General features: G+C 28.2%; 1 protein-coding gene across 13 annotated transcripts in view; it reads right to left on the bottom strand.

Moving 5' to 3' along the window:
• LOC107456108 (retinaldehyde-binding protein 1) overlaps positions 1–14,655 on the bottom strand; it is a 54,723-nt gene that overhangs the window by 2,607 nt on the left and 37,461 nt on the right. For all 13 annotated transcript variants that reach the window (XM_087163814.1, XM_087163823.1, XM_087163815.1 and 10 more), the window contains exon 5: positions 7,056–7,166. In XM_087163814.1, the coding sequence (XP_087019940.1) occupies positions 7,056–7,166 (111 nt within the window). The remainder of the gene's footprint in view (positions 1–7,055; positions 7,167–14,655) is intronic.

Below are 14,655 nucleotides of genomic sequence, written 5' to 3'. Positions count from 1 at the left end.
AGTTTCGTATTTGCCTTTCTGTAATTAGTTTTTAATAATTAATTCTGTAATGGGCTTTTACGGTTAAAAGTAACTTCTTATTTTTTTTCAATGATAGAAACTTTCTACTATTTGTATTCATTGCTTTTAACAGTGGCAGTAATTATGTTATGAATGAATATGCTTATGAGATATTTTAATTGTCGTTTTCGATTTGCCTTTCTGTGATTAGTTTTTAATAATTAATTCTGTAATGGGCTTTTATGGTGAAAAAAAACTTCGTATTTTTTCCATGATAAAAACTTTCCACTATTTTTATTCACTGCTTTTAACTGTGGGAGACTTTATGTTATGAATGGATATGCTTATGAGATATTTTAACAGTCGTTTTCGATTTGCCTTTTTGCAATTCGTTTTTAATAATTAATTCTGTAATGGGTTTTTATGGTGAAAAGTAACTTCATATTTCTTTTTCAATAATAAAAATTTCTACTATTTTTATTTATTGCTTTTAACTGTGGAAGACATAACGTTATGAATGAATATGCTTATGAGATAATTTAATAGTAGTTTCGTATTTGCCTTTCGGTTATTAGTTTTTAATAATTAATTCTGTAATGGGCTTTTACGGTGAAAAGTAACTTCGTATTTTTTTTCAATGATAGAAACTTTCTACTATTTGTATTCATTGCTTTTAACAGCGGCAGTAATTATGTTATGAATGAATATGCTTATGAGATATTTTAATTGTCGTTTTCGATTTGCCTTTCTGTGATTAGTTTTTAATAATTAATTCTGTAATGGGCTTTTATGGTGAAAAAAAACTTCGTATTTTTTCCATGATAAAAACTTTCCACTATTTTTATTCACTGCTTTTAACTGTGGGAGACTTTATGTTATGAATGGATATGCTTATGAGATATTTTAACAGTCGTTTTCGATTTGCCTTTTTGCAATTCGTTTTTAATAATTAATTCTGTAATGGGTTTTTATGGTGAAAAGTAACTTCATATTTCTTTTTCAATAATAAAAATTTCTACTATTTTTATTTATTGCTTTTAACTGTGGAAGACATTACGTTATGAATGAATATGCATATGAGATAATTTAATAGTAGTTTCGTATTTGCCTTTCTGTAATTAGTTTTTAATAATTAATTCTGTAATGGGCTTTTACGGTAAAAAGTAACTTCGTATTTTTTTTCAATGATAGAAACTTTCTACTATTTGTATTCATTGCTTTTAACAGTGGCAGTAATTACGTTATGAATGAATATGCTTATGAGATATTTTAATTGTCGTTTTCGATTTGCCTTTCTGTAAATAGTTTTTAATAATTAATTCTGTAATGGGTTTTTATGGTGAAAAGTAACTTCATATTTCTTTTTCAATAATAAAAATTTCTACTATTTTTATTTATTGCTTTTAACTGTGGAAGACATTACGTTATGAATGAATATGCTTATGAGATAATTTAATAGTAGTTTCGTATTTGCCTTTCGGTTATTAGTTTTTAATAATTAATTCTGTAATGTGCTTTTACGGTGAAAAGTAACTTCGTATTTTTTTTCAATGATAGAAACTTTCTACTATTTGTATTCATTGCTTTTAACAGTGGCAGTAATTATGTTATGAATGAATATGCTTATGAGATATTTTAATTGTCGTTTTCGATTTGCCTTTCTGTGATTAGTTTTTAATAATTAATTCTGTAATGGGCTTTTATGGTGAAAAAAAACTTCGTATTTTTTCCATGATAAAAACTTTCCACTATTTTTATTCACTGCTTTTAACTGTGGGAGACTTTATGTTATGAATGGATATGCTTATGAGATATTTTAACAGTCGTTTTCGATTTGCCTTTTTGCAATTCGTTTTTAATAATTAATTCTGTAATGGGTTTTTATGGTGAAAAGTAACTTCATATTTCTTTTTCAATAATAAAAATTTCTACTATTTTTATTTATTGCTTTTAACTGTAGAAGACATAACGTCATGAATGAATATGCTTATGAGATAATTTAATAGTAGTTTCGTATTTGCCTTTCGGTTATTAGTTTTTAATAATTAATTCTGTAATGGGCTTTTACGGTGAAAAGTAACTTCGTATTTTTTTTCAATGATAGAAACTTTCTACTATTTGTATTCATTGCTTTTAACAGCGGCAGTAATTATGTTATGAATGAATATGCTTATGAGATATTTTAATTGTCGTTTTCGATTTGCCTTTCTGTGATTAGTTTTTAATAATTAATTCTGTAATGGGCTTTTATGGTGAAAAAAAACTTCGTATTTTTTCCATGATAAAAACTTTCCACTATTTTTATTCACTGCTTTTAACTGTGGGAGACTTTATGTTATGAATGGATATGCTTATGAGATATTTTAACAGTCGTTTTCGATTTGCCTTTTTGCAATTCGTTTTTAATAATTAATTCTGTAATGGGTTTTTATGGTGAAAAGTAACTTCATATTTCTTTTTCAATAATAAAAATTTCTACTATTTTTATTTATTGCTTTTAACTGTGGAAGACATTACGTTATGAATGAATATGCATATGAGATAATTTAATAGTAGTTTCGTATTTGCCTTTCTGTAATTAGTTTTTAATAATTAATTCTGTAATGGGCTTTTACGGTAAAAAGTAACTTCGTATTTTTTTTCAATGATAGAAACTTTCTACTATTTGTATTCATTGCTTTTAACAGTGGCAGTAATTATGTTATGAATGAATATGCTTATGAGATATTTTAATTGTCGTTTTCGATTTGCCTTTCTGTGATTAGTTTTTAATAATTAATTCTGTAATGGGCTTTTATGGTGAAAAAAAACTTCGTATTTTTTCCATGATAAAAATTTTCCACTATTTTTATTCACTGCTTTTAACTGTGGGAGACTTTATGTTATGAATGGATATGCTTATGAGATATTTTAACAGTCGTTTTCGATTTGCCTTTTTGCAATTCGTTTTTAATAATTAATTCTGTAATGGGTTTTTATGGTGAAAAGTAACTTCATATTTCTTTTTCAATAATAAAAATTTCTACTATTTTTATTTATTGCTTTTAACTGTGGAAGATATTACGTTATGAATGAATATGCATATGAGATAATTTAATAGTAGTTTCGTATTTGCCTTTCTGTAATTAGTTTTTAATAATTAATTCTGTAATGGGCTTTTACGGTGAAAAGTAACTTCGTATTTTTTTTCAATGATAGAAACTTTCTACTATTTGTATTCATTGCTTTTAACAGTGGCAGTAATTATGTTATGAATGAATATGCTTATGAGATATTTTAATTGTCGTTTTCGATTTGCCTTTCTGTGATTAGTTTTTAATAATTAATTCTGTAATGGGCTTTTATGGTGAAAAAAAACTTCGTATTTTTTCCATGATAAAAACTTTCCACTATTTTTATTCACTGCTTTTAACTGTGGGAGACTTTATGTTATGAATGGATATGCTTATGAGATATTTTAACAGTCGTTTTCGATTTGCCTTTTTGCAATTCGTTTTTAATAATTAATTCTGTAATGGGTTTTTATGGTGAAAAGTAACTTCATATTTCTTTTTCAATAATAAAAATTTCTACTATTTTTATTTATTGCTTTTAACTGTAGAAGACATAACGTTATGAATGAATATGCTTATGAGATAATTTAATAGTAGTTTCGTATTTGCCTTTCGGTTATTAGTTTTTAATAATTAATTCTGTAATGGGCTTTTACGGTGAAAAGTAACTTCGTATTTTTTTTCAATGATAGAAACTTTCTACTATTTGTATTCATTGCTTTTAACAGCGGCAGTAATTATGTTATGAATGAATATGCTTATGAGATATTTTAATTGTCGTTTTCGATTTGCCTTTCTGTGATTAGTTTTTAATAATTAATTCTGTAATGGGCTTTTATGGTGAAAAAAAACTTCGTATTTTTTCCATGATAAAAACTTTCCACTATTTTTATTCACTGCTTTTAACTGTGGGAGACTTTATGTTATGAATGGATATGCTTATGAGATATTTTAACAGTCGTTTTCGATTTGCCTTTTTGCAATTCGTTTTTAATAATTAATTCTGTAATGGGTTTTTATGGTGAAAAGTAACTTCATATTTCTTTTTCAATAATAAAAATTTCTACTATTTTTATTTATTGCTTTTAACTGTGGAAGACATTACGTTATGAATGAATATGCATATGAGATAATTTAATAGTAGTTTCGTATTTGCCTTTCTGTAATTAGTTTTTAATAATTAATTCTGTAATGGGCTTTTACGGTAAAAAGTAACTTCGTATTTTTTTTCAATGATAGAAACTTTCTACTATTTGTATTCATTGCTTTTAACAGTGGCAGTAATTATGTTATGAATGAATATGCTTATGAGATATTTTAATTGTCGTTTTCGATTTGCCTTTCTGTGATTAGTTTTTAATAATTAATTCTGTAATGGGCTTTTATGGTGAAAAAAAACTTCGTATTTTTTCCATGATAAAAATTTTCCACTATTTTTATTCACTGCTTTTAACTGTGGGAGACTTTATGTTATGAATGGATATGCTTATGAGATATTTTAACAGTCGTTTTCGATTTGCCTTTTTGCAATTCGTTTTTAATAATTAATTCTGTAATGGGTTTTTATGGTGAAAAGTAACTTCATATTTCTTTTTCAATAATAAAAATTTCTACTATTTTTATTTATTGCTTTTAACTGTGGAAGATATTACGTTATGAATGAATATGCATATGAGATAATTTAATAGTAGTTTCGTATTTGCCTTTCTGTAATTAGTTTTTAATAATTAATTCTGTAATGGGCTTTTACGGTGAAAAGTAACTTCGTATTTTTTTTCAATGATAGAAACTTTCTACTATTTGTATTCATTGCTTTTAACAGTGGCAGTAATTATGTTATGAATGAATATGCTTATGAGATATTTTAATTGTCGTTTTCGATTTGCCTTTCTGTGATTAGTTTTTAATAATTAATTCTGTAATGGGCTTTTATGGTGAAAAAAAACTTCGTATTTTTTTCCATGATAAAAACTTTCCACTATTTTTATTCACTGCTTTTAACTGTGGGAGACTTTATGTTATGAATGGATATGCTTATGAGATATTTTAAGAGTCGTTTTCGATTTGCCTTTTTGCAATTCGTTTTTAATAATTAATTCTGTAATGGGTTTTTATGGTGAAAAGTAACTTCATATTTCTTTTTCAATAATAAAAATTTCTACTATTTTTATTTATTGCTTTTAACTGTGGAAGACATTACGTTATGAATGAATATGCTTATGAGATAATTTAATAGTAGTTTCGTATTTGTCTTTCGGTTATTAGTTTTTAATAATTAATTCTGTAATGGGCTTTTACGGTGAAAAGTAACTTCGTATTTTTTTTCAATGATAGAAACTTTCTACTATTTGTATTCATTGCTTTTAACAGTGGCAGTAATTATGTTATGAATGAATATGCTTATGAGATATTTTAATTGTCGTTTTCGATTTGCCTTTCTGTAATTAGTTTTTAATAATTAATTCTGTAATGGGTTTTTATGGTGAAAAGTAACTTCGTGCTTTTTTTTCCATGATAAAAACTTTCCACTATTTTTATTCATTGCTTTTAACTGTGGGAGACATTATGTTATGAATGAATATGCTTGTGAGATATTTTAATAGTTTTCAGAATCATTGTTATATCAGATTTGATATTAATTTATTAGTTAATATTATTATAATTATTCGATATTTTCATATCTGCTGAGGATAAATTTGAGGAACCATCAGTGTTCGGAGTACCGGTTAAATGTATACTGGGCAGTAACGCTTGACCTTAACAAAACATTGATGTAGGGCATACCGGGCAAATGTATACCGGACAGTGCCACTTAACTAGACCTAGTATACATTTCGGACATTCACCAAAGCGACTAATTGATTGTCAACATTCATCGATCGAAGTCAACAACTACCAATTTCGGTCATTCACAGTAACAAATACAGTAAAAATTGATGTCTGTCGAATATATTTATTCTTATTACACTTATGTTGTTTGAGAAGCATGTACAATAAATTAGATACAATCATTTAATAAGTATAATTGAAAATGTTTCTGAAATTTCAAAGGTAAAGATTTAAAAATACTTAGGGGAGGGTCGGGTAGCCCCGCCCAAAGTCAATTTCATATGTATAGAATATTTTTTCAAGTCAATGGGCTATCGGACATTAATTGTTATATTACAAAAAGGCTATTTTCGAAGTTTCAAGTATTTATGCAGCTGTTAACATGGTAAACAATGGTTTTGAAAATATGTTGAATACAGTAGTCATGAAATTAAGAAAAATTGTTTGAATGTTTCGATTAAACTTCATTTTAATACTAAAAAAAATTTTTTTCTATACATACAGCATTAAATTATGTAATCTTAAGTTTAATTTGCACGAAGAAAGAAGTTTATATGTGAAAAATTGTTCGAGTAATTACAAATTTACGAAAAAATTGGATTTCGGGTAGCCCCGCTCATATGAAAGTCGGGTATCACCGCCCAATTTTATTTCGTCGATAAATGTACGGTTGCAAAGATTATTGTTTTATTGCTTCAAATTTGAATGTTATATGCATTTTTAACAAAAACTATTGTTGTTATTAAATTGTACAATTCACTAAAAGTATATAAATATGTCATAAATAAAATAATTTTGTGATTAAAATGATAAATGAGGTTTATCTATTGTCAATACATTGATCACTCTCATTTACACCTGAAAAAACAGTCAAAAAACATAATTTTTGTAACTGGGCACATTTTGAAAAGAGCTGAAAAACATATTTTTTTAAATTTCTATTTTTTAAGTTAAACTATTCTTTTTTTTTTGTTTATTCCTTCTGCATTATTTAATTAGATGGTAAAACAATAGAAACATTCAAAAATATTGATTATTACTCAATATTATACAGAAATATAAGTAATACTTCTTAAGTGGGCGGGGCTACCCGACTCTCCCCTGATTTTTTTCTTATATTTTCACAAAATTTCAAACTTTTTAAACTAATTTAATAAAGACATAAAATCTTACCCTATTCCTAATTTTATCAGTCATAAAGATTTTCAACATGTTGAAAATATATCCAAAAATCGATGATTCATTGACTATGTGGATGCTTTTGAATCGAATGGGTACAGTATTCTATAAAAAATACGAAAATTATTTATAAAGCTGTTTATATTAAATTAAAGTCTTAGAAATTACATAAGCTAATTAAACACATTTTCATAATTGAAAATTTAGAACAAACGATTATCTTCAAAATCATGAAGATGCTAAAAAATACATGAGTTAGCGTAAGTTACATGCTATAAAGCAGAATGTGCAAAGCAGTTTATTCAAAATTAATTATTTCGGCTAGATTTGCCGTTGCATTGTTAACAACAATTTAGAAAATACACCGAAGTGCCCTTGAATAAAAGATAGTTAAGGCTGTATTTTGAAGGTTCTGTCGTTATATGAAATTATGCCTTTTATGATATGCTATTTTTATAACTGCTGTGAGTTTGCTACTGTTACTCATAACTGTTAGGTCAAGTTAGTTATCTAAAGAAGGCGCTGTCTATGCTTATTCTGAAAATGTCGCAAAAGGTCACTATGGAGAAAAGCCGCAGCTGTGTGATAAATGAAAAGCGTTTGAAATCTAGTCTTCTAATATTTACCAACTTATGCTACAGTACTTGGGCTCATAAAAATTTGCAAAAAATTGAGAATCAGGCAGTGATTTTGATAACATTCATCTGGGTGCAAAAATGTCGCCGAATCGGTGATTTTTAAAAAAGTTTAAGAACTTTTAAAATATTTAAGTTATTTGTCTGTTCTAAAACCCAGATAATTCTTTATATCAAGTTTATAATAATAGTTTATAATCATCGCATTGCTTCAAGGGTTAGGCACTTAAACTACGACTTTTTTAATTTTCTTTGGCGACAGAACTTCGAAAAACAGCGTTAATGAATTGGATCTGAGGTTTCCAAAGCCTGCAAGGTCTTGCATTTGTCTACGTGAATCATGAAAACTTACAGCAACTGAAAAAAAAGCACTGGGTGAAAAAGTATGCAAAGAAGCACAGGAATAAATTGATTATAAGAAAATTATAGATAAACAGAATAATTCTGGGTTTTAGAACAGAAAATTACCTCATTAATTATAAGAAAAAATTAGTGTCCGATTCCTTCCGAGAAGTTGAACCCGAATTTAATGTAATCAAATAATTATTCGAGAGGAGTTCGATAATTTTTTTAATAATTACATGAGTTAGAGTACGATAAGGCAAAATGTGGTTAATGAAGAAATTTCAATCTGAATTACTTAAATACATTTGTCATTCTATTATTAACAACAATTTAGAAAATACACCGAAGTGTCCTTGTATTAGGAATAGCAAGTTAATGAATAGGATCTATGGTTCGCAGAGCCCACAAGGTAAAATGAGCTTTGCATTGGTCTACGTGAATAACGGAAAATTACAGCACCTGAATAAAAACACCGGGAGAAAAAGACAGCAAAAAAGCACCGGAATAAATAGGCCCCTCATCAATTATAAGGAAAAATTAGTATCCTATTCCAACTGAACCCTAATTTAATGTAATTAAATAATTATTCGAAAGAAGTTAGACATTTTTCAAAATAATTAACAGGAAGTTGTAATAATTAATATTAATTAATAATTAGAAGTTGACTGGAAGTAACTTTTGATAAATTATTTATTTTAGAATGATCTACAGGGCTTGATTTTTGGTAATCTAAATGTTTGGTAAACAAAAATTATAGAGTTTTTCAATTGAATACAATTTTTAAAAAATAACTAGTTAGTAAAAATAGTTTTAAAAAAAACAGCCTTATATCACCAAATATACAGAGAAATTCTGTAAAATGTACGGATGCACAAAAAATGAAGGGGGTAAAACAAGCAAGCAGACAAACTGTGATAGACAAAAGGGTTTTGTTTGAGAAATTCAGTTGAAATTTTGTTTGAAATAACGATTATACCTTGTCTCCATTTCTTATTCAAAAGCTTTCAACAAGTAAAATCTGCAATACATAACATTCTTTTAAACTGTCGTGCTCTTTGGTAGATCTTGGCCTTTTAGCATCTTTCAGGATCATCAAAATTGTTTATGCGTTTGCTGCCGACTGTTTTTTACCAATTACCAACCTCCCCTCTCCAGAAAAAGCACGACTACCCTTTAATAACTTAATATTTTGAAAACTTCAAAATTGGAAATCTTTTGAAAACAAATTGATAACCTACAAAACAGAATGAACACGACTTTCCCTTAGTAACTTAATATTTTGAAATCTGCAAAATTAGAAAACTTGTCAAAACAAATTGATAACCTACAAAACGGAAAAAACTTTACTTCCCCTTAGTAATTTAATATTCTGAAATCTGCAAAATTAGAAGACTTTTCAAAACAAATTGATAACCTACAAAACAGAATAAATACGGCTTCCCCATTGTAACTTAATATTTTGAAATCTACAGAATTAGAAGACTTGTCAAAACAAATTGATAACCTACAAAACAGAAAGACTCCGACTTACCCTTAGTAACTTAATATTTTGAAATCTTCAAAATTAGAAGACTTGTCAAAACAAATTGATAATCCACAAAACAGAACGAACACGACTTCCCCTTAGTAACTTAATATTTTGAAATCTCCAAAATTAGAAGATTTGTCAACAAAAAAAAATTGACAACCTAAAAACCACAATGAACACGACTTCCCCTGAGTAACTTAATATTTTGTAATCTACAAAATTAGAAGACTTGTCAAAACAAATTGATAATCCACAAAACAGAACGAACACGACTTCCCCTTAGTAACTTAATATTTTGAAATCTGCAAAATTAGAAGATTTGTCAACAAAAAAAATTGACAACCTGCAAAACACAATGAACACGACTTCCCCTGAGCAACTTAATATTTTGTAATCTGCAAAATTAGAAGACTTGACAAAACAAATTGATAACCTAAAAAACAGAATGAACACGACTTCCCCTTAGTAACTTAATATTTTGAAATCTGCAAAATTAGAAGATTTGTCAACAAAAAAAATTGACAACCTACAAAACACAATGAACACGACTTCCCCCTGAGTAACTTAATATTTTGTAATCTGCAAAATTAGAAGATTTGTCAAAACAAATTGATAATCCACAAAACAGAACGAACACGACTTCCCCTTAGTAACTTAATATTTTGAAATCTGCAAAATTCGAAGATTTGTCAACAAAAAAAATTGACAACCTACAAAACAGAATGAACACGACTTCCCCTGAGTAACTTAATATTTTATAATCTGCAAAATTAGAAGACTTGTCAAAACAAATTGATAATCCACAAAACAGAACGAACACGACTTCCCCTTAGTAACTTAATATTTTGAAATCTGCAAAATTAGAAGATTTGTCAACAAAAAAAATTGACAACCTACAAAACACAATGAACACGACTTCCCCTGAGTAACTTAATATTTTGTAATCTGCAAAATTAGAAGACTTGTCAAACCAAATTGATAATCCACAAAACAGAACAAACACGACTTTCCCTTAGTAACTTAATATTTTGAAATCTGCAAAATTAGAAGATTTGTCAACAAAAAAATTTGACAACCTACAAAACACAATGAACACGACTTCCCCTGAGTAACTTAATATTTTGTAATCTGCAAAATTAGAAGACTTGTCAAAACAAATTGATAATCCACAAGACAGAACGAACACGACTTCCCCTTAGTAACTTAATATTTTGAAATCTGCAAAATTAGAAGATTTGTCAACAAAAAAAATTGACAACCTACAAAACACAATGAACACGACTTCCCCTGAGTAACTTAATATTTTGAAATCTTCAAAATTAGAAGACTTGTCAAAACAAATTGATAATCCACAAAACAGAACGAACACGACTTCCCCTTAGTAACTAAATATTTTGAAATCTGCAAAATTAGAAGATTTGTCTGCAGAATGAACACGACTTCCCCTTAGTAACTTAATATTTTGAAATCTGCAAAATTAGAAGATTTGTCAACAAAAAAAATTGACAACATACAAAACACAAGGAACACGACTTCCCCTGAGTAACTTAATATTTTGAAATCTTCAAAATTAGAAGACTTGTCAAAACAAATTGATAATCCACAAAACAGAACGAACACGACTTTCCCTTAGTAACTTAATATTTTGAAATCTGCAAAATTAGAAAACTTGTCAAAACAAATTGATAACCTACAAAACGGAAAAAACTTTACTTCCCCTTAGTAACTTAATATTCTGAAATCTGCAAAATTAGAAGACTTTTCAAAACAAATTGATAACCTACAAAACAAAATAAATACGGCTTCCCCATTGTAACTTAATATTTTGAAATCTTCAAAATTAGAAGACTTGTCAAAACAAATTGATAATCCACAAAACAGAACGAACACGACTTCCCCTTAGTAACTTAATATTTTGAAATCTGCAAAATTAGAAGATTTGTCAACAAAAAAAATTGACAACCTACAAAACACAATGAACACGACTTCCCCTGAGTAACTTAATATTTCATAATCTGCAAAATTAGAAGACTTGTCAAAACAAATTGATAATCCACAAAACAGAACGAACACGACTTCCCCTTAGTAACTTAATATTTCGAAATCTGCAAAATTAGAAGATTTGTCAACAAAAAAAATTGACAACCTACAAAACACAATGAACACGACTTCCCCTGAGTAACTTAATATTTTGAAATCTTCAAAATTAGAAGACTTGTCAAAACAAATTGATAATCCACAAAACAGAACGAACACGACTTCCCCTTAGTAACTTAATATTTTGAAATCTGCAAAATTAGAAGATTTGTCAACAAAAAAAATTGACAACCTACAAAACACAATGAACACGACTTACCCTGAGTAACTTAATATTTTGTAATCTGCAAAATTAGAAGATTTGTCAAAACAAATTGATAATCCACAAAACAGAACGAACACGACTTCCCCTTAGTAACTTAATATTTTGAAATCTGCAAAATTAGAAGATTTGTCAACAAAAAAAATTGACAACCTACAAAACACAATGAACACGACTTCCCCTGAGTAACTTAATATTTTATAATCTGCAAAATTAGAAGACTTGTCAAAACAAATTGATAATCCACAAAACAGAACGAACACGACTTCCCCTTAGTAACTTAATATTTTGAAATCTGCAAAATTAGAAGATTTGTCAACAAAAAAAAATGACAACCTACAAAACACAATGAACACGACTTCCCCTGAGTAACTTAATATTTTGAAATCTTCAAAATTAGAAGACTTGTCAAAACAAATTGATAATCCACAAAACAGAACGAACACGACTTCCCCTTAGTAACTTAATATTTTGAAATCTGCAAAATTAGAAGATTTGTCAACAAAAAAAAATTGACAACCTACAAAACACAATGAACACGACTTCCCCTGAGTAACTTAATATTTTGAAATCTTCAAAATTAGAAGACTTGTCAAAACAAATTGATATTCCACAAAACAGAACGAACACGACTTCCCCTTAGTAACTTAATATTTTGAAATCTGCAAAATTAGAAGATTTGTCAACAAAAAAAATTGACAACCTACAAAACACAATGAACACGACTTCCCCTGAGTAACTTAATATTTTGAAATCTTCAAAATTAGAAGACTTGTCAAAACAAATTGATAATCCACAAAACAGAACGAACACGACTTCCCCTTAGTAACTTAATATTTTGAAATCTGCAAAATTAGAAGATTTGTCAACAAAAAAAATTGACAACCTACAAAACACAATGAACACGACTTCCCCTGAGTAACTTAATATTTTGAAATCTTCAAAATTAGAAGACTTGTCAAAACAAATTGATAATCCACAAAACAGAACGAACACGACTTCCCCTTAGTAACTTAATATTTTGAAATCTGCAAAATTAGAAGATTTGTCAACAAAAAAAATTGACAACCTACAAAACACAATGAACACGACTTCCCCTGAGTAACTTAATATTTTAAAATCTTCAAAATTAGAAGACTTGTCAAAACAAATTGATAATCCACAAAACAGAACGAGCACGACTTCCCCTTAGTAACTTAATATTTTGAAATCTGCAAAATTAGAAGAATTGTCAACAAAAAAAATTGACAACCTACAAAACACAATGAACACGACTTCCCCTGAGTAACTTAATATTTTGTAATCTGCAAAATTAGAAGACTTGTCAAAACAAATTGATAACCTAAAAAACAGAATGAACACGACTTCCCCTGAGTAACTTAAGATTTTGAAATCGGCGAAATTAAATGACTTGTCAAAATAAATTGATAGCCTACGAAACAGAATGAATGAAGGAAGATGTGCCAAAAATAAAAACTTTTTTAATTTCAAAAATGTTGCTTAGAATCTTTTTTTAATTTATTTCTCGAATGCTCAATCTGATACTAAGTCTTAACCTAACTTCACTAAAATGTAAAATTTATGTAACTTTCAACGAAACCGTAATTTACAACTTTAAAAAATAAATAAATAAAAGTGTTATTTTGAGTAAAATCGTACATCACAGTTTTATGTAAAAATTATCATTGAAACGCTACAGAAATGAGTATGTAAGAGATACGTCTAATACTATTCTCTGTTGCAAGCTTAGAAAAAACCATAATCCCTAAGGAGAGAGCCTGTTTGCGTCTAAGTGTATACCAAATGAATGCCATGCTCCTAGCGCGGACGTATAACAGCAAAACCAACTCTTGAAATAACGTTGAACAGCCTTCTTTTAGCTTAAATCGTGTGAAGTGAGGAAAACAAAACTTAATGAATAATCAATTAACAAGCAATAAAAGTCATATCGTAACAAATATACATCTTCCTATTCGCATTTAAAGAAACTGAAGAAAGAATAATAAAAACATGTTTCTTGCAGACGACTTTCGTCTACCGTGAAACAAAAGTAAAAGTTCCTTATCTCACATTTGATTTGTTAAAGGTGTGTCAGGATAAGACGCACCATTTATAGTGGTCCAATCAAATCCAATGCTCTTATTGCAACGTCATACTGTTGTTTCTTTTTCCACGACGAATGTTTTCCATATTTATCGAAATGTGTCGCCAAGTCAAGGATTCCAGTAAAACTTCGAAACTATAACCTTTTTTTTAATAATTCTGTGATATATATCGTAAACGATAGAACCAATTAAATGTCTTTAAGACGTGTTTAACTTTTAAAAGCTTTTAAATTGTTTTGAAAGCAGATTTATATAATTTGATAATGAAATAGAACAGAATTATATGTAGTCGCGAATGATTAACTAAGTACCGGGTATAAGCCGGAGTATAATTGCTATGCATTTATGGCATCATATCTTATCATGCTACTTATTAAGTTGTTAGAGGCGACTCTTAAATAAAACTTTCATCCGTTTGACCGCTCGAATTCCTGGCACCCTAATATGCTGTCTAAATAAAAACTTTCTACGTTTAAAGTTGATTGTTTCGCACGAATTTTTTTTCACCCCGAAAACATTCTACGTTTAAACTTTAATATCTTCATTCTGGGAAATTTAAAGGCTTAGCAAGATAAATTAATGACCTATAGCTATGACAAAAATAAAATAAAAAATCTTTATT

Source organism: Parasteatoda tepidariorum, chromosome 5, assembly GCF_982258835.1.
Source record: "Parasteatoda tepidariorum strain Cologne lab strain chromosome 5, Ptep-v5.0, whole genome shotgun sequence".
Taxonomy (NCBI): domain Eukaryota; kingdom Metazoa; phylum Arthropoda; class Arachnida; order Araneae; family Theridiidae; genus Parasteatoda; species Parasteatoda tepidariorum.
This window is presented reverse-complemented; position numbering and strand designations above follow the sequence as displayed.